This window comes from Gopherus evgoodei, chromosome 2, assembly GCF_007399415.2.
Source record: "Gopherus evgoodei ecotype Sinaloan lineage chromosome 2, rGopEvg1_v1.p, whole genome shotgun sequence".
Classification (NCBI taxonomy): Eukaryota; Metazoa; Chordata; order Testudines; family Testudinidae; genus Gopherus; species Gopherus evgoodei.
In genome coordinates, this window is record NC_044323.1 from 161,307,632 (window position 1) to 161,327,628 (window position 19,997).

At 42.3% G+C, this 19,997-nt stretch overlaps 1 protein-coding gene across 1 annotated transcript in view; it reads left to right on the forward strand.

Moving 5' to 3' along the window:
- Nucleotides 1-19,997, forward strand: part of KCNU1 (potassium calcium-activated channel subfamily U member 1) — an 85,669-nt gene that overhangs the window by 43,358 nt on the left and 22,314 nt on the right. The window contains exons 17-19 of the mRNA XM_030549526.1: nt 12,039-12,138; nt 15,440-15,664; nt 16,249-16,426. Coding sequence (XP_030405386.1) covers nt 12,039-12,138; nt 15,440-15,664; nt 16,249-16,426 — 503 coding nt within the window. The remainder of the gene's footprint in view (nt 1-12,038; nt 12,139-15,439; nt 15,665-16,248; nt 16,427-19,997) is intronic.

Genomic DNA, 19,997 nt, shown 5'->3' on the forward strand with positions numbered 1-19,997 from the left:
GCAGCGCTGGTAGTTACAGCTGTGTTCGTATAGCTGTGTAGGGCCAGCACTGCAGTGTGCCACACTGACAGCTACCAGCGCTGCCGTGTGGCCACATTTGCAGCACTTGCAGCGCTGTTGGGAGTGGTGCATTGTGGGCAGCTATCCCAGCATTCAAGTGGCTGCAACGTGCTTTTCAAAAGAGGGGGGTGGGGTGGAATGTGACAGGGAGCGTGGAGGAGACAGACAGAATGGATTTTTGGAGTTGACACTGTTCTCAGCTCCCTGCCTTGCAAGTTCTAAGGACTGGAAGACACACAGTGCCTACCTTCAATCATTTTAAAAGTTCTGACCCCTTCCCCCACTCCTCTCTCATTCACTAAATGCAAATTATGTACTTCTAAATACCCGTCAGACCAGATAAGCAACTGCTCAACACGGACTTCCCCCTCCCCCTCTGCCGTGTGAGCGTGCTGTTTCTCTCTTCAAGCAAACAGCTGTGAACATTCCAAAGTAATTCCCCTGCCTGCCTCCGCTCACTCAGCAAACAGGAGCTGTGTTTTTTTTTTAAATAAGCAGTTTGGCTGAACTGCGAGCTCTCCCTTTCTTCCGGTTTATTGTGGACAGGAATTCTGGGATACCTCCTTATACCCCGGAGGTCAATAAAAGCGCTGGTGGGCATCCACACTTGCTGACCAGCGCTGGATCACCAGCGCTGGAATCCCTACACCCGATGCTCGACCGGGTGTACAGCCAGCGCTGCAACCAGGGAGTTGCAGCGCTGGCCGTGCTTTGCAAGTGTGGCCACATCCTAAGTTGCAGCGCTGTAACCCCCTCACCAGTGCTGCAACTCTTTAGTGTATCCATGGCCTTAGAAAACTTGTTCAAAAGGACATTATTGAAGAGATTAAGCCCTCGGAATGGGTTTCACCTATAGTAGTGACACTGAAGAAGGGTGGAGGCATTCACCTTTGTGTGGACTTAAGGGAGCCAAATAAAGCTATTGTGATTGACAGCCATCCTCTTCCTCACATTGAAGAAGTATTTGCAGAACTCCGTGGAGCAAAGATGTTTCCTGCTCTTGATTTGCAGAGCGCGTACCACCAGGTTATGTTGCATGAAGATAGCAGAGACCTCACAGAATTTATTACACATCAGGGACTAATTTGTTTTAAATGTGTTCCATATGGTCTCGCATCAGCCCCAAGTGTCTTCCAAAAAATGATGTCATTGATTCTGAAGAATCAACCAGGAGTTCAGTTCTATTTGGATGATATTATCGTTTTTGGAAATATGACTGAGGAGCATGATGATAACCTGCAGTTTGTAGTAAACTGCATCAACAAAGCAGGCCTCAAGCTCAATAGGTTCAAATGCAAATTTAGACAAACTGAACTCTCCTTTCTGGGGCATACAATTTCACAGGCTGGACTAAAACCTGATCCAGATCATATCCTTGCAATTTCAAATGCTCCTCCTCCAACAGATTTGCAAACCTTACGTCCCTTCTTGGGTCTTACCTTCTGGTATGCAAAATTCATTCCCAATTATGCTTCTGTCATTGAACTGTTACGAGAATTACTATGGAGAAGTTCAACCTTAGTGTGGACAACGGATGCACAAGCTAGTTTCAAAATGATGAAAGACTTTATTGTACATAGTCCAGTACTTGCACTATTCAGTCTTTGTCAAGGTATGAACCCCCACTCTGAACCTTAGCGTCCAAAAGATGGGGTACCTACATGAACCCCCCTAACCTTAATTACTAGCTTAGAAATGGTAGAGCTGCCACCATCCAAAAATATAGTGTTTTGGGGCACTTTCTGGCCCCCAAACCCTTCCCTGGGGACCCCAAGACCCAAAGTCCCTTGGGTCTCAAAACAAAGGGAAATAAACCATTCCCCTCTTCTCTTCCTCCCAGATCCTCCCTTCCCTGGGTTACACTAGGAGATTGCTGTGATTCAACTCCTTGAATCTTTAAACAGAGAGGAAATCCACCTTCCCCTCCCCCTTTTTCACTCCCCCTCCCAGACTTTCCCTGACAGAGAGACAGTGATACTAACACAGAGAGAAATCAGGTTTTTCCTCCCCCACTTCTCTCCTTTCTCCCACCAATTCCCTGGTGAGTGCAGACACCCTCCCTTTGGGTCTCACACAAGAATTAAAAAAAACAATCTGGTTCTTAAAAAGGAAAACTTTTAATAAAAGAAAGAAAAAAGTAAAAATTGTCTCTGTAAAATGAAGATGGAAAATGTTACAGGGTCTTTCAGCTTATAGACACTAGAAAGAATCCTCCCCCCAGCACAAATACAAGTTGCAGCAATCAGAGATACAATTCTTCCAGCAAAATACACATTTGCAAAAATCAGAAAACAATTAAAAGACTAAACCGCCTTTCTAACTGGTACTTACTAAATTGAACAGAAGAGGCTGTTTCAGAAACTTGGAGATATCTGCTTACATGTCTGGTCCCTCTCAGAGCCCAGAGAGAACAAAGAAAAAACTCAGAAAGCACAAACAAAGGCTTCCCTCCACCAAGATTTGAAAGTATCTTGTCTCCTGATTGGTCCTCTGGTCAGGTGTTCCAGGTTTACTGCTAGTTAACCCTTTACAGGAAAAAGAGACATTAACCCTTAACTATCTGTTTATGACAGTCCTGCATTGCCCACAATTGTAATTACTGATGCTTCTGATTATGGACTTGGGGTTATCCTCACACAACTTCATGAGGACAACATGGAGAGGACTGTTGCGTTTGCTTCAAGGACACTAAGTAATGCTGAGAGAAAATATTCTACAGTCGAAAAAGAAGCACTTGCTTGTGTCTGGGCTACTGAAAAATGGAGAACTTACCTGTAGGGCTGCACATTCAAGTTGCGCACAGACCACAGCCTTTTGATGACATTGCTCACCATGAAAGGACTGGGAAGAGCAAGGTATCGTATTGCTAGATGGTCTGCAAGACTACACTCTTTTAATTATGAACTGGAATATAAGTCTGGAAACAAAAATGTGGTAGCTGATTGCCTTTCTTGCCTGCCTTTGCCTTCACCAGATGGTCCACTGGAGGATGAGGGTGTAGTAGTCACACTTATTACAAGCACTCTTACTGCAGTTACAAGAGAACAATTTCAAGCTGCTTGTTCATCATGTCCAATTCAACAAAAACTATGGGAATTTCTGACAAAGAGATGGCCCGGTAACCCTAAAAATCTTGACCCAGTTTTGCTGCCTTATTTTAGAGTTTGGGATGAACTTTCTTTGCTCGATGGCTGTGTGCTATGAGGTAAACACTGCTACTTGTGCCAGAAGAATTACAATCAAAACTCATACACCTGGCACATGATACTCATCAAGGAATTATCAGAACCAAACAATGACTACGGGATCTGTATTGGTGGCCAGGGATGGACTTTCAAACTGAAGCACTCAGAAAATCCTGTGTCACTTGCCAAATGCATGATAAGACAGCAGTGACATGTACCCCTCCATTACAGCCTGTTCCTCCTCCTGAATCTGCATGGGAAAAAGTGGCAATTGACATTGTAGGACCCTTTGATGCTGCTCCAATTGACTGTCATTATGCCATCACTTTAATAGACTATTTCAGTAAATGGCCTGAGGTAGCGTTTACATCGCAAATCTCTTCTGCTACAGTAATTAAGTTCCTCTCTTCAGTTTTTAGCAGGGAAGGTAACCCCAAAGAACTGGTTTCAGATAATGGTAGTCAATTTACTTCCCTGGAATTTGAAACTTTTCTAGCAGAGAGGAACATTTTACACAGAAGATCATCCCTATATTACCCTCAAGCCAATGGGGAAATCGAATGCTTTAACAGAAGTTTGAAAGAGAGCTTGCAAACAGCTAAACTGGAAGGGCGACTGTGGATACCCTTCACTACTGATATCTTGCAAGCATACTGGGCAACATAACATGCCACAACACAAAGATCACCTGCAGAGTTACTGCATGGGAAACAGATGAATACTAAACTGAACATTGCTGAATTGTTAAAGGCACGACCTGAGGCCCCAACCAAAGATAATGTGAGGAAAAACAGTTGAACAGAACCAAGCAAAGTATAAGCCTTTCACAGAGAAGTGGCGGGGTGCTAAGGAGCCAACGTTTGAGTGTGGTTCCTTCATTAGAATACAAAAACCTGGAATTTTATGCAAAAGGGACCATAAATTCACAGCTTCTCTTAAAATCATAGAGAAGAAGGGATCTTACACCTATTGACTTTCTGAAGGGCAGGTATGGAATGCTTCTTATCTTGCACCTGCCTATGCACCAAGAGATACAATTCTTCCAGCAAAATACACATTTGCAAAAACAAGAAAACAATTAAAAGACTAAACCACCCAGGAGATTATGTCAACACCCAGTCTGCTTGGATGACTTCACAGTAGTATCAACACAAGACATTGCATTGGAACTGGGGCTTGAGAGACAGCCTCTCAGACCCAGACGACCACCTGTCTGGACTAGAGACTATGTTATGTAGTATCTACAGTGTTTCAGTGTAATATTTCTGCCAATAGTTTAGTGTCTTGTTTCCTATTTGTTCCTGTGGTTAGAACAACTTTATTTTAATTGGGAGAGTTTCTTAAGAGAGGAGGGAATGTGGTGTTTAGATGTTGCTTGTGATTATTAGAACTGGGAGCACTGGCTGTTGGGAGTCTGAAAGGACAGGAAACAGGAAGGAGAGGGGAGAAGTTGAGGAGGTAGAGTGAGAGTTACAGGGGGTGCAGCAGCAACTTGGTAAAGAGGCTTCCACTTTAAAAATAAAATCCTGCTGATGTTTGTTAGTACCTTGCCTGGTTGATACACCACCACCCCAGTGTAGAAAGCCAGCGTCAGACCTGCATGCCACTTGTAGAGGACTCAGACCAGTCCGTCTCACATGCTAGAGATTCAATTCATCTAAAAATCACATGGTGTGTAGCTGGGTCCCAGCTTTTGCTGGATATTGGCCTTAGTGAAAAATCACTCCTATCATCGAAGATCTTGACTAACCAAAGTTCTGTTCTTTAGATTATTTTGCTATTAATTATGTAATGATAAGTGGAGGGAAGTAGCTGATGGCACTAAGTTACAAATTATCCCAAATGTTCCCAGTCACTATTCTCCTGCAAACTTTGACAGGTTGGAAATGATTAGAACAATATTGCAACACTCAACATGTGTTTATAGGACAGTGATCTGTTCCACGATGGCTTCCAGATGTGTGAGTGTGTGCAATTTCATAATTCAAGAACAGATTCTGTTGCCCTTCACAGATCCGCCATCAGGATGTTCAGAAGCGCTGCTCATAATTAAATTAACCCGCTAACTAGCCATGCAAATTCTGATAAGCAGTGACCAAAAAAAAAAAGAGGGAACTGTTGAGAAGCTCTCAGAAAAACAAGGTTGTCATTGGAGATTATTGGTCATTATGACCAGATTTGTTTTTCCTTGTTTGCCAAGTTCAGTGTTGTTCCTTCATACATATCAAGTGCTTTGGGGTTTTAATTAGGGGCCAAACTCTGCCACATGTGCTCAAGCTGAGTGTGCCTTACTCTCTAATCAGTCTGTCATTTAGAAAAGCCACTGCTGAAAGTGTGAGTAGCAGAATAAGGCCCTCCTTTTTTAAAGTTAGCATCCACCCCATTCTGATTGACAATAGGCTTGAATCCAAAACTTTGCACTGTAAATATCTGTGGTCATTTTCCATCAGTACAGCTGTGTTTAAAGTTCTCTCATAGTATAAAACCAGCTAAATATGGGCTTTTCACCAATTTCCACCATAAGGCAAACCACATCATTTCTTCAGCAGTATACCTTCAGAAGCTTGTACTGTGAGTAAAAGGCATTTTTCCTCATCCCGGTGAAAATGGTTAAATTTAAATCAGTGGTACAGTGACATGAAATAAGTTGGAATGCAGGGAGGGTGGGAAGGAACCATGAGCAGGACACCACAGGGAACAGTAGTTTTGACAGTGTTGTGTCAGGACAATACCCCTTCAACATGATGTTTTGGTAATCACGGGTGATGTCACAGCTGATGAATTGAGTGTATATCTGTGTGTGTGGAGTGGGGAAGGGGGGTTGAGTCCCAGACTAACCTAGTTAGGGGCTGCCAGAGTCCTGAAGCTGATACTACTCTGAGTCAGTGGTTTTTAATTTTAAACCATCTCTCAGTTGCAATACGTTATACATAGGTGTGGGCAGGACTGCGTTTTAATGGTCCTACAGTAACCCTTGGGAACTTCAGCAGAGATCTCAAAATGGACACCACTCATAATGAGCTATTGTTTTCTGTTAAAACAATTTGCCGACACACACATTCAATCTGCAACCGGGTCGTCTGGTTTTGTTGTGATAATGGTGCGGTTATTAAACACGTCAGTGCTGGAGTTATGGCACCTGGCTTTTATCTGCGTGCTGCACAACGTGTCCTTGTACAGTAAAGCGATAGCAACCTTTCTGAGGAAGCTAATTAGAGTGGATGGCAGAGAGGGGACATACAGATCAGATGACAGGCTTACTAAGGAAAGTCAAACAGCTTCATAGTGTTTAGAGGTGGAAAGGACCCATGAGAGCACCTAGGTCATCTCGCCAACGGTGCAGCATTTTTACCTATTGTACATTTGCACCCAAGTTTTGTTCACAGAGTTGCTAACTCATGATTTTATCACAAATCATGTGATATTTGGTATTTTTATTAAAGCCCCAGCTCCTGCAGTCATGTTATTACATGAGACTCCTGGCTTTCATTTAAAACAAAAATTGCTAACCTTGTCATTGCAGAGAACTTTATTCTTGTAGTTAAACATAAAGCAACTGGCACAATGCTGGTGCTGTCTCAGGCTATGTCTATACTACAGCCTATGCTGGAAAAACTTATGTTGCATGGAGGTGTGAGTATTTCAGACCCCTGAGCTACGTAAATTACACCAGCATAAGCGTTTGTGTGTACAGCACTATATCATCAAGAGAGCTTCTCCCGCCCACATAGCTTATACCGTTCACGGAGGTGTTTTTTTTTCAATGCCGCCGGGAAAGCTCTTTCCCATCGGCATAGAGCGTCTTGACCAGAGCATCTGGTATAGCTGTGCTGCTGCAGCGCAGTATGTCTCAATGTGGCCTTGCTGTGGCTTAATGGATTAGTCTGGGAGTTACAAAATCTGGGTTCTGATCTCAGCCCTTCTATCCACCTAGTGTGTGACTGCAGGCAAATCACTTTCCATCCTGTCTCTATCTTGTCAGTTCATACTGAAAGCTTTGGGGGGCAGGGATTGTCCCTTACCCTGTGCAGGCAAAGCACCTAGTATAATAAGGCCCTGATCTCATCTGTGGGCTTTAGGTGTTTCTGTACTATAAATAAAATTGTCTGTTGCAACTTTAGTGATACCTATGTAACTCCACTCACTTCACTGGGGGTTGCGTGTATGTTGTTAAGGAGCTATTTGGTTCAATGGATATAATTACAATACTTTTTTATAAAAGGCTTATTTTTTAGATAGGTTTTACATGTTGCTCAATATGTTTGTTAACTGTTTGTTGCAATACGACAAATAATGATACTTTGCAATTATGCACAGCTCCTCTGCATACATTAATTAATTACACCTCACAGTTGCATGCAAAGTACGTAAACCACTTTGATCCATTATGATTGAAGTGATATAAATTAATCTGTGATGATGAATAAGCAATATTCTCACAATGCAGCCATGGCCATGAAAGGAAGACTGTGTAGCAAACTGCTCAGGCACAGTCAATTTTTGCTTTCTGTTTGAAGCCCCACTCCTCCTTGAAGTATAAGACTAACATATGTCCAGTGCAATATCTGGGAGTGATTAAAAAAACAATAAAGATGATTCCCAAATGGGATGTGAACTGAATAGCCTATATTCCATGCATTAACTCATTCACGAGCCTCAACATGCAGAAGACAATGGAACGATGTCCAGGCTGGTGGGATGAGGACTTTCCAAGCTCCAGCTGTTGAATCAACCTGTTTGCTTCATTCAGGTACCCGGAGATTTCTTCTTTCTGAAATCTTCTCCAATCGCCCCTCAGGGATTTACCATGTGTGTTAGTTGTTCAGGCATAATCAAGAAATTCTTCCATCCACCACTAATGGTAGGATGCTTTGCATTCAGTCTTATGTCCTTTTCCTTTCTTCATTACAACACTGGGAGACAGAAGGCAGCATTGTGTCCCGAGGATTTGCAAAGGTTCTCGGCTTGCCGAAGCCAAGGGAATACAAGTAAACAAAGAACTCAGCAAACACCAAAAAAAAAAAAAACCTGACACCAAGACTCACTTCAAGCACATTCTCCTATGCAAGAATGAAACATCCAAGGTCATAATGCTGCAGGCTGGGGATTCAAAAAGATTTCAGAGCTTTGCAAAGACATTGTGAAGGATTTAAAGATAGCTTATCAGCAGGATGTTGTTGGCAGTTGAAGATATGATAAAAAGGCTTCCATTCCTGTCTTGCAATGATATAAACAACTGTTAATCACTTATGCTAGTTCAAAGTCCTCATATGAAGTTTGAAACATAATGGATCTGTCTGTCTTCTAGCATACCTTGGAGCTGAGGTACTGATCTAGTGTTCACTAAGACGTGACTGATGGGTTTCTGTTGCAATTTTGACTATGAGTTGATATAGGAAAAGAACAATCTTCACTATCAAACTGTAGTTATCTATCTACCTATCATTTCAACTCTGGAGCACCTGTGATGGCTGCCATCCTGGCTGACACACAGAGGATTAAATTGGGGACCTCTAGAGCTGAAAGCACAAGTCTTTCTACGGCTTGGTTAAACAGCCAAGTATTGTCAGGTGACGCTATAAAAGATTCATATTCTGGGTGGATCAGACACAGAGTGGGACCTGGAAACACCCCCACACACCCCCACATCCCTACGCATCCATCCACAAGTGGGATATGCACCTATCTCCAGATTTTCAAACATTCAGCACTCACAACTGTGGCCAGACTTTCAAACAGCTCAGCTTCCATTCAGGCATCTAAACAAGGCTCAGCTTTTCTGAAGCACTCAGTAAGCAGCAGCTCTTATTCTGACACCGAAAGCCAGATTTTCAAAAAAGCCCAGCACCGAACATCCTCGGTCCTTTTGAGAAATTTGGCCCCAACAGTAAGTGACGAGCTCTTGAAAAGCTGGTCCTGAACTCTTTTGATAATCTGGCCTTAAGCATCTACATACCAGTAAGACTCTTTCCCCCACTTTCAAATTCCTAAGATCTCAGTGTAGGCTGATTTATTCCTCTTCCAAGGAAAGCAGATTTAGGCAAGGATCATGTTATTTTCAGAGCATGTGGCAGAAGGGAACCTTAGTTAAAGAATGGTGAGCTAAATTACAATCCTCTTTGCTTTGGCAAGGACATCAGGTGGATGTCTTTATGATGAAGTGGGTTTCTTGCAGTCTTTTTTTTTTCATCTCAGGTTTCCAACAGGTGTTTCCTCCAAGGCATATATGTTTCCTATAATATTGGAATGAAGGGAGATGTCACCCATGACGGCTTGTATATATAGATGATGGTTTTATTATGACAGAAAATGGGTGCACTGATTGATTGGTAGAGCTGAGTAGATAAAAAGAGCTTCTGAGAAGACTGTCTCTAACTTGCCAAAATACCATTTAATCACTGGCTGGGACATTCATTATCTGGGCAGCAGGGAGGAGGTCTTGAATACTGGGGAGGAGCAGTATGGCTAATGGACAAAACTGTCTTTATTTGGCATCAGACTGTACAGAGACACTGGAGAGATTTAAAGGGATGCAGATTTATTTATTCCCCTGGATATATCAATTACTGTAGACAGTTCTGTTTAGAGAACAAGTTTAGACTATCTCCCTGTCTCATAACACTAGAACAAAAGGAGAGCAAATGAAATTGGAAAGTGAAAAATTCAAAACTGATAAAAGGATATTTTTTCGTGCCACCTGTAATTAGGTAGTGGAACTCACTGCCATAGGATGTCATTAAGGCCAAGAATTTAGCAAGATTCAAAGAGGGACTAGACATTTACATGGTAGCAATAATATCTAGAGTTTTAATAGTTAATAATAATTAAATTTGGAAGAGATATAAGACCTTATGTTTCAGTGTTTAAGCCAATCTCTAAAGTGAGACCATCACGGAGGGCAGATTATCCCATATCTGCCATGGGTGAGGGTTCTTTCACTTTCTTCTGAAACATCTGGTGCTGGTCCTTGCTGGACTGTGCTAGCTAAGAGGGAACAGGGTTAAGAAGGCACTGCAGGTTTGCAATGGAGCCAGCTTTCTGACTTCTGATTAAAATTAAACTCAGCACATGTTCTAATATCTTGAACATGTCGCAGAGAAGGCTTGCAGGCTGCTTGGCAAGCTGCAGTCATTACAGCTTTGTTCAGTGCCATTAATAGACCCTTTGTGGCTTTTATATTTTGTGCTGGTCTCGTGATGGGTGAATGTTTATAAAACCTGGAAACATGTTAATTTAAAAAGAACAAAGCAACCTATTCTAACGAGGACACCCTGGGGCTTTGTTATTATTTCCTAAGGTTGGTGAGCTAGCAGCAGCCAACTGGAACTTCCAGCCTGGTCTTTGATGAGGTCTCCTGTGGAAAGAAACAGACTCAGAAAGGCCCTGCAAGCCTCATAAAGGAATGTCACCCTTTCCCTTCAGACCTCCCTTCTGCCCCTGCAACACCCTCCCATTCAGTGAACCTCGCCTTGCTAATTCTGTTTAGGTGAGAAATTACTGACACGTGGTCTACACCAGCAAGGTATGTCGGTATAACTGCATTGTTCACCATGAATGATGTAGTGATATCAACCTAATTCCTAGTGTAGACTGTGCTATATCAATGGGGCGGGGGGCTTCTCCTGCCAACATAGCTACCACTTCTTTGGGAGGTGGAGTACCTATCCCAGTAAGAGAAGCCCTCCCATCGGCACTGGTAGCATCTTCACTGAAGCACTACAGCGACACTGCTGCCTTTTAAGAGTAGACAAGCCCTAAGACATGTAAAATATGAAGGGCTAGAACCTCGGCTGGTGCAGGCTCATGTAATTTTATGGAAGCAATGGAGCTATGCCAATTTACACAAGCAGAAGATCTAATCTCGTAAGTGGGTTTTTTTTAAATTCCCCCATTATTGTGGTCATTACAGTCATAGGGTGATCAAGTAGTTTTGTACCTGACTTGACAAATGTTCTTGACAATTGTTCAAGATTGATTTTACCCCAACTTTAGAACCAGAGAAAATCGTTCTGAGTGAACTATTTATTCAACACATTTGACCTCTTTTCTGTTCAAGAGTTGGCTGTGATCAGATAGTGATTTACTCATAATTATCTGTCATTCAGAAATATTCTCCAAACAATTCTTGAGGACAGGAACAGTAACATCACAACAATTTGGCATTCAGAATTTAACCTGATTGGATATGTAAATCACATGGTCTTGTTTCTGCTCCCTGATTAGATGAGTATAACATTTTGAGCACAAATACATATCTGAAATTTACTTTCTGTCAACACTCTGCAACATTGTCCTGATCCAAAACTCATCGAGTCCATGGAAAGGTTCCTGTTGATTTCATTGGGTTTTGGGGCTAGACCAGGGTTGCATAAAAATCGCTCTTTCCATGAACATCGCTGCTGATGAACTTTATGCTTAGAGTATTCAGGGGAAGCAAGCACAAAACAGCCACTAGAACCATCCATATAATAATTCAAAGAAATATTTGATGAATATGTTTTCCCTGCATTTGCTTGGCTCTACACAGCACGTTAACAAGAGGATTCATCTAAATAATCCCCTCTTGTGTTCTCTAAATTGCTCCACCATCACTGTAACCATGTACCAGCAGGGTACAGAGCTCTTGTGTTTAGTGTACAGCTCCATACAACTGATCTGCCTTGCTGCAGTGGGACAGACTAGCCATGAGTCAGACAAAGATGGGTTTTTGCCAACAGGTACAAATATAATTTCAATGTGGCTAAACTCTCACCATGGCTGCGATGTAGCTGATCAGTTGGTCTGTCTATTTAGGACTGCAGCTGTCGTGATAGAAGAGGATAGAAATGCTTTGCTGGATTCAACAGGAATGTTCCACTGGTGCGAGGCTGTCCCATTGGAACAGGCTATCCTGGTAGGTGTGATGTAATTAGCTAGGCATGGAACTAACATGCCTTTTTAAATATTGAAGGGCTCTGCTGTCTGCAGAGGTTGATACCCACTGTGTACTCAGTACCAAGGACACATTCAAACCTGCACTGTTCACTCACTCACTTTACTTGTGTTCTTTCTTGTTCTCTTCGAGATACACTGTGCCCCTTAGGCATTGATCTATGCTACGAGGCCCTGAGGGAAGCTCAGAGAGGGGTTGAGCCTCAGGGACAGGTGGGAATGGGAATGTCTGGAAGCTGTACCATCCTTGAGGGTGTTCCATCTGCTCCTGCTGGTTATTATTATTAGTACGACAGTAGCATCTGGAGGCTCCAGCCAAGACGAAGATCCCATCCTGCTAGGCACTGACATGTACACAGCAGGAGACAGTCTCTCTCCTGAAGAAGGTATACGCTACATGCAGAAGACAGGCATAGGAGTGTTGTCCCCATTTTACGGATGGGAATCTCAGGCTGAGAGTGGCTAAGTGACTTGCCCAAGATCATAGAGAGTGTCTGTGGCTGAGCTGGGAATTGAACCCCAACCTTTCTAGGGCTATATGCGAGGCACAGAGAGGGGGCTCTTTTTAATATATCTCTAATGTAATACTTAATCGCTCCCCAGCAAGGCCTTTCCTATGCAGCACGAGTGGGGAGGCAGCTGATTCACTAGAGGGTCCTGGCAGGTAGGCAAAGGGGAAACTGATTTTCAAATATTTTGGTTTTAAAATGACTTAATTGCACATTTCAAGACTTTGTGTGTTCTGATTTTACCAATCTGGGAATCTTTAAACTTATTTTTTTTAGTTCATTTATTTGCTATAAGTGTTAGTCTTTTAAAAGAACAAAATTCCATTTAGAAATGGCAAGCGGTGCTCTGAGCTGCCAGGATGCTGAGAGGAGGCAACCAAATCTTGCAGTGAGGTGATCAAAGATTTCATCAGACTTACAGAATGTTCAAGCTGTTCTGCCAGCTGGGAGACTTGCAGCCAGTTGGAATTCATGCTGCTTGAAATGCAGCATCCTCCTTCTGAGCATGTAAAAGGATTCTAAAACCCATCAATCAAGAGAAATCATATCAGCGCTAGGTCTGATCAAACCAGTGTGCTAAAAATAGAGTGTAGCCACAGCAGTGCAAGAAACCTGAGGTGCTGGCCAACACAACTACGTACCTAGCATCTCAGGTGGGTATGTGCTAGGGTGGTGCTGCTCCCATTACTCGTGCTATGCTCTTTTTAGTGCACTAGCACTATTAGGGCTAGCACCAGTGTGATTCTTTAAGCTGGGAATTACAACCCAAGTGTGTAGACTTGTTTCTCCAAAATGACATGCCAGTCCCTGTTGCTTACTTATTATACCAAACTTGCTCCTGTTGATCTAGCAGTTGCATACAGTATTTCTTTCTGCAGATTCCAGCAGCCATAGTTTTTCCAATTGTTCCTATTAAATACACTATATAATAGGTTGTGTTTTTTAATTGTTTAGCTCCATTCAACAAATTAATCATTGGACTTAAGGCATGTTGCATTAAATACAGCTGAAGGTTTCATTATTCAATATAAACTAATCCAATTAGTTAGAGACAATCATTTAATTTAGTTATGATTGTAATCTCTCATCAGGAAAGTTTCCTCTGCCATAATGCTTTTGTTTCTCTGGGAAGAGAGGCAGTTGGGGAAAGAATGTTATGAGGACTTACTAATTTGACACCTCATTGGCTAAGGTGGACACATACCATGTACACTGACAGCTCTTGACTGGTTAATGTGGACACATATCATGTACCATTCAAGTAAGGCTTCCTCAGTCTCATCTCATTACTCAGCACCTTGTCATGCAGAGGGGATGATGAAAACAACGGTGTAGTGTGTCACAAGGAAACATGACATCACAGAATCAGAAATGCAAAACCCAAATATACATCTGGTCAAAAAATAGGGAAACAAATTCCATAACATGATTGCTCTGCCTCCCCCCTGAGCTATATGATTTAAATGAGATGACAATGACTAACCATGTCTTCCTGTGCATTTGTACCTTGCCTTGCACAATAGGGCCCCAACCCTGAAATTAATAATAAATACATAACTGGATAAATAAGATCCTATGCAAATAACAAATTGGCCAAAGTTGTTGTTGTTATTAATCATATTGACTGCAGTGGTGCTTAGGAACCAAGCAAGAATGAGGGCTCATGCACAAACACAGGGTAGCAGATACAGCATGAGGACCATGGTATAAAACACAAGCAGAGAGAAGGTGTCATGTTACTGCTACAACTTAATGTATGGATGCATTTATTTATTTGGGGGTGGGTTTGGTTGGGAAGATATCGGATAAATAGACAGAAAAGAAGGGAGCGGGGACCCTGAAGGGAAGGGGCTTGAGGGGGACACAGATGAGAAGGGCAGTAAAGCTGAGGTGAATAGACTGTGAGGGAGGGGAATGAAGAGGGTTTAAAAGTGTGTATGTACACCACTGCTCTCTACTGGAGAGACTAAGAACTGCTCCACTGTGCGTTATAGGCCCTATACTGCTAATAGCTTGTTCCAAGCAATACTGCTCTGTGCTTTTGGAGCAAGATGACTGGAGTTCTAATCCCACCATTGCAATGAAGTACTGATTAGCCATGATATGGAATACACTCAAAACCTTAGCACTGTAGGAGCAGCCAGTGCAGAAAGTGGGGGGAGTGTCCCTTTAAAATCCAGAACTCTGGCTGAGCACAGCAAATGTCTAGGTAAAATTCTTCTGTTTGCAGCAATCAACCTGTGTTTTCTGACAGGAAGTTGCAAGCTTCGTGGAATTTACTGCTCATACATACTGAGAGGAGTACACTTCACAGCAATGTATGTGTGGGTGAGGGGGAGAGATTTTGACCACAACTTCAAGGTGAACTTTCAATCCTTAGTGAAAAAGTTCCTTGTATCTGTAATATCCATGCACAGCTAACAGGACCTTACTTTTTAAAGGCTCACCTGAAAGACTCATAAATACAACACTGCCTTGCATTTATTTTACCATCTTAGAAGACTGTAGGGCTCTGCAGATACTGTTGGGATTTGAACATGCAGCTCACCTCACCCTTGTAGGCTATCTTCTGTGCTATGTTGTATTCCTGCCATCAAAACTTTAGGGGAGTGAGTTTGGACTCAGAGAACTTATGAAGAATTCTTCCATTTTATACAAGGTCTGATTCTATGGCAGGGGTATTATCCAGTAAGAAAATGATCCAAAAAAAATGTAAAAAACTAGCAGCATGGGGGCTGTTCTGTTTTAATTTAGAAGCACCAGGGACAAACTACTTCACCTCTGCATGATCATATCGTGGTTTGTGTCTTTGGAGATGCTAACTCGACATTGATTGGGCTACGGAACTTTGTGATGCCTTTACGAGCCAGTAACTTCACTTACCAGGAGCTGAAAGACATTGTCTTTGTTGGGTCTCTGGAATATATGAAAAGAGAGTGGAAATTTATCCAGAATTTCCCAAAACTGCTATTATTCCCGGTAAGAATTTCTCTGTTCAGTCTCTCACTTTCTCTCTGTCTCTCTCTCTCTCATACACACACTCACACCATTTTTAGACAGTTTTAAAGTTCAATATGTTTTTAATAACCATGTGCAAAACTCCAAATTTGGCACTCCCCTTATGACAGGACTTTGCTTCTTTTGTTTTCCACTGGATTTTCCTTCTGCAATTCTGTATTCTCATCAGCGATGGACAAATCCGTTCAGATCCAACAAGAATTTAATTGATCCTCTGCCCCAAAACTTGAACCTGAACCCAAAAATTCCTTGAGAAATTTTCACTTCTCCGAAGTTTGTTTTCTTTGCGGGTGCCTCTGCACTCTCTGGTTTCCTGCAGAAGCACAGAGAACCTGCTCCCTACAAGAAATGGGAAAGTATCCAAAATTTCACAAGAGAAGTTCAAAGCTTTTGCAGTTTCTACTTCTGTTTCTGGACCTTTGCTGGTGAGAGGAATGTTGGAGAAGTTTCTGAAATGTCTTTGCTTATCTGAACCAAAGCTATGACCCTTTAATGTTCTCCCTTCTCTCAATCTCATACTCCAATTATCTGTCATTTTTTACCAGGGCAACGGTCTCTCCTGTGCAGACCTGAGGGCAGTTAACATAAGGTACTGCACCATGTGTACCATCCTGTCTTCTAACCTGAGGGCTTCCACCAACCCAACTCTGGTGGACACAGAAAGCATTTTAGCCACTCTTAACATCCGGTCTATGCAGTTTAAGTGCCGTTCAACTGCTGGAGGTAAGAACTTCTCAGTTATGTAGATGAGCATCTTGATGTGATGAAGCAAGGGAAAATAAAATAATCTCTGTCTCCTCTCTCAAGCAGCAGCATTAGAAAAGGAATGTTTCAGTTTACTTCTGCATAAACCTTGAAAGGGGTCAGGACTTTGCACTAACACCATCCACGATGGTAACATGCACTTTTTGTCGGCAATTTTAAGGTTTTTTAAGGTCCCGCCAGTAACGGATTGTAGGTTGAAACTCTTGCCACAGTCCCTGCCCTGCTTTGTCCAACAGGAAGAAGTAAAAAATGCAGCCACTGCCCTCTGTCTGCCTTAGTACTGGTGTCGGATTTGGTAGTAATCAAGGGACACAAGGTAGCAGTTCCCACTATCTTGCAGCTTTGAGGTGAGGGGCACCAATTAAGAGCAACTCCTTGGCAAGGGTCAGGGAGAATAGGAAGCTAACTATTCTCACCAATGGGCAGTGTGTAATGGGAAATATACCCACTACCACTGCCAGGAACAACCATAAGGGCATAGATGTCCCACAGGCCATTCTTTGGTTGCTAGGAAACCCCTCGCATAAAATAATTGTAAAAAAAAATTAAAAACAGAGAAAGCTTAAGTAATGAGGTGAGTCAGGGAGTGTGGAAGGACACTTTTTTGCTTGACAAGCAGGTGTTTAATGAGAAGGAAAACCAGTAGGTCTCTGGGACCTATTCTCCGTGTGCTCAGAGAGCCACCCAGTGTGTTATAGCAAAACACGACACAGTCAAATTGAAAAATTTTATGAGGAATCATCTGTGTCCTCTCTCTCTCTCCACCACCCATTGGGCATTGCCCCCTCATTTACCACTGCTCTAGTCACTAGCCTATCCCTCCAAAAGATAAATACATTACAGGGCTGACTTTAGGAAGTGCGGGGCCCAATTTGAACAGTTTCGACGGGGCCCCGGCAGGGAAGACCAACAACAACAAAAAAACATGTAAAAAAACACATCGGGCTTGTGCTCACAGGGCTGTGCTCTGAGTCTTCGGCGGCACTTCGGCAGCGGGTCCTTCACTCGCTCCAAGTCTTTGGCGGCACTGAAGGACCTGCTGCCGAAGTGCCACTGAAGACCCAGAGCAAGTGAAGTACCCACCACTGAAGTGTTGCCGAAGACCTGCCAGGTGAGTAAAAATTAAAAAGGCACCTCTAGCCAGGGAAGAGATTCTCACTGGGTGTGGGGCCCTCTGAGGCGCGGGGCCCAGCTCGGGGGAATTGGTGGAATTGGCCTAAAGCTAACCCATGATCAGTGACTCTTCCAAATTCAGAGCAATACTTCGGGTTTCTACCTTCTGAGGATGAGGAATGGAGGAGTGCATCCATGCTTACTTCTGAAGCTTTAGTAGCTTCAGTTTTGTTTGCAAAAGCCTATGTGAATGGAGCTAATGGGCAGTGGTAGATGGCAGATGCATTACACACTCCCTGACCTTCAACACAGGTAAGAGATTTGTATGTTTCCCCATGGGGGATTTGAAGGGGTGGGTTGCTGCTGTTTTCATCTAAGCAGCAGTTGTAGCACAGAATTGCCATGGAAGCAAAACATCCCGTCCAGTAGAATATTTATTGCATCTCTCTTCCTCCCTTCATTTGGCAAGGGAGCCAAGATTTGTCCTCCTCTTGGGAAAGGAGAAGTATTAATTAACTGAAAACAGGCTGAGAAATATATGGCTCTCCTAAGTGTTTTCCCATGCTTTATTATCATTCACAAGGCTTTTAAAACAATGGCTGTGCCAAAGCAAAGATTAGAGTAAGGCAGAGATACGTTTTTAAATAATAAATTGACAAAACAATATGAATATAGGACTAGAAAAGAAGAAAAAGTAACTAATAAGGGATGTTTGAGTATGAGGTACATGTAGCTGAAACAGATTAATTAGTTAAAAAGCGATCTGTACATAGGTATAAAGTTAGATCTATAGTTATAGATCTATATATCGATCATACAGATAGATAGATATACCATGTATGTGTATATATGTATATACACATGTGTATGCATATATATATATATATATATGTTTGTATCTCTCTATCCATAATAGATAGCTATAGCTACTGTAGATACATCTTTGTACGTATGGAGATAGATTAGATAGATACATCTACAGGAATAAAAAGAAATTTATTACTATCAATCACTGGCTCTCTTCAGCATTTTTGCCTTTATCATGAAAACTTGTGATAAGCAGAATCCAAACACCTTACATGAAATAACAATAATAGAGAAAAATAGAAAAACAACTCTTCCCACCCCATCTGGGCAGTTTCCTCAAGTACATTTTTACCCACCTTTCTTGGAAATACTTCTATAACTTTGTCCATCAGAAGATTTCAGAGCCCCTTATAAACTTTAATTAACCTCAGTAAGCCCCCAGGGTGGTGGGTATTATCAGTGTTTTACAGTTCTTTAAACTGAGGCATAAAGAAGTTAGGCAACGTGGCTCAGGTCCTCAAGGGTATTCAGGCATTGTGGGCTCAATACCTTTGTTGATCTGGGCCTATGCCAATGGTCACACATCATGTCAGCAACAAGGCAGGAATAGATCTCAGATCTTCACTCCTGGGCTTTAATTACAAGGCTATCCTTCCTCACACAATGTCGCTTTCCAACAATTCTGTTGGGAGATAGACAGATGACAAGATGATTTGTTCCACGGAAGCAGAGCATGTGGAATAAGATGCCTCTGATTTCCTCATTCATTAAAATGACCAAGAGGGATGGGGGAAAAGAATCTTATATCATGGATAATGAAAAAGCTCAATGCTCAGCCCCAGAATAGGAGAAACAAGGATACTGACAAGAGTATAAGGAATCAGATTGCTTCTCTGGAGAGGGAAAAAAGGGCTAATAGTTAGAGTATAGAAGTGAGAGCCAGGACCCCTCGGTTATGTTTCAGTGACGGAGTCTAGTGTACTGGTTAGAGATGGGATGATTAAAAATCAGGGCTCCTGGGTTTTCTTCCTGACTTATGGATAGAGTGTGGGCTAGTGGTTAGAGCAGGGAACTGAGAGTCAAGGCTCCTGGGTTCTATTTATGGGTTTGGGAAGGAGTGGTTAGAGCAAGAATCCTGGCATCAGGTCTATTCTTATCCTTACCACTGACTTGCTGTGTGTCCTTGGGCAACTGCCTAGCCATTCTGCACCCCATTGTACACCTCTGTAATCAAAGTTGTAGGATTGTTGTGAAGCCAAATTAATTACCGTTTGCAACATGAGTTGAGATCTTTGGCCAAGAGGCAATGTGGAGATGCAAATCATTCTTGTTTTTATTACTCATTACTGTGATCAGTTCTTTCTAAAAAAATAATCTGAATAAAAAAAAAGAGATTCTATCACCACTGACTCGAACAGCTTTGACATCTTCTGACAAAAGACAGAATTCCCCAACATGATCCCTTTCTATCTATTCTAGGTTTTTCACTCAGGTATATATAAGGTGCCTCTCTCCTAACTCACTTTTAGTGAGTTCTGGATCCCTAAAGTGACTACAATCCCAATTTCATAAATCCTTGACTACTCAGTTAAGGTCATTTCTCAGATTT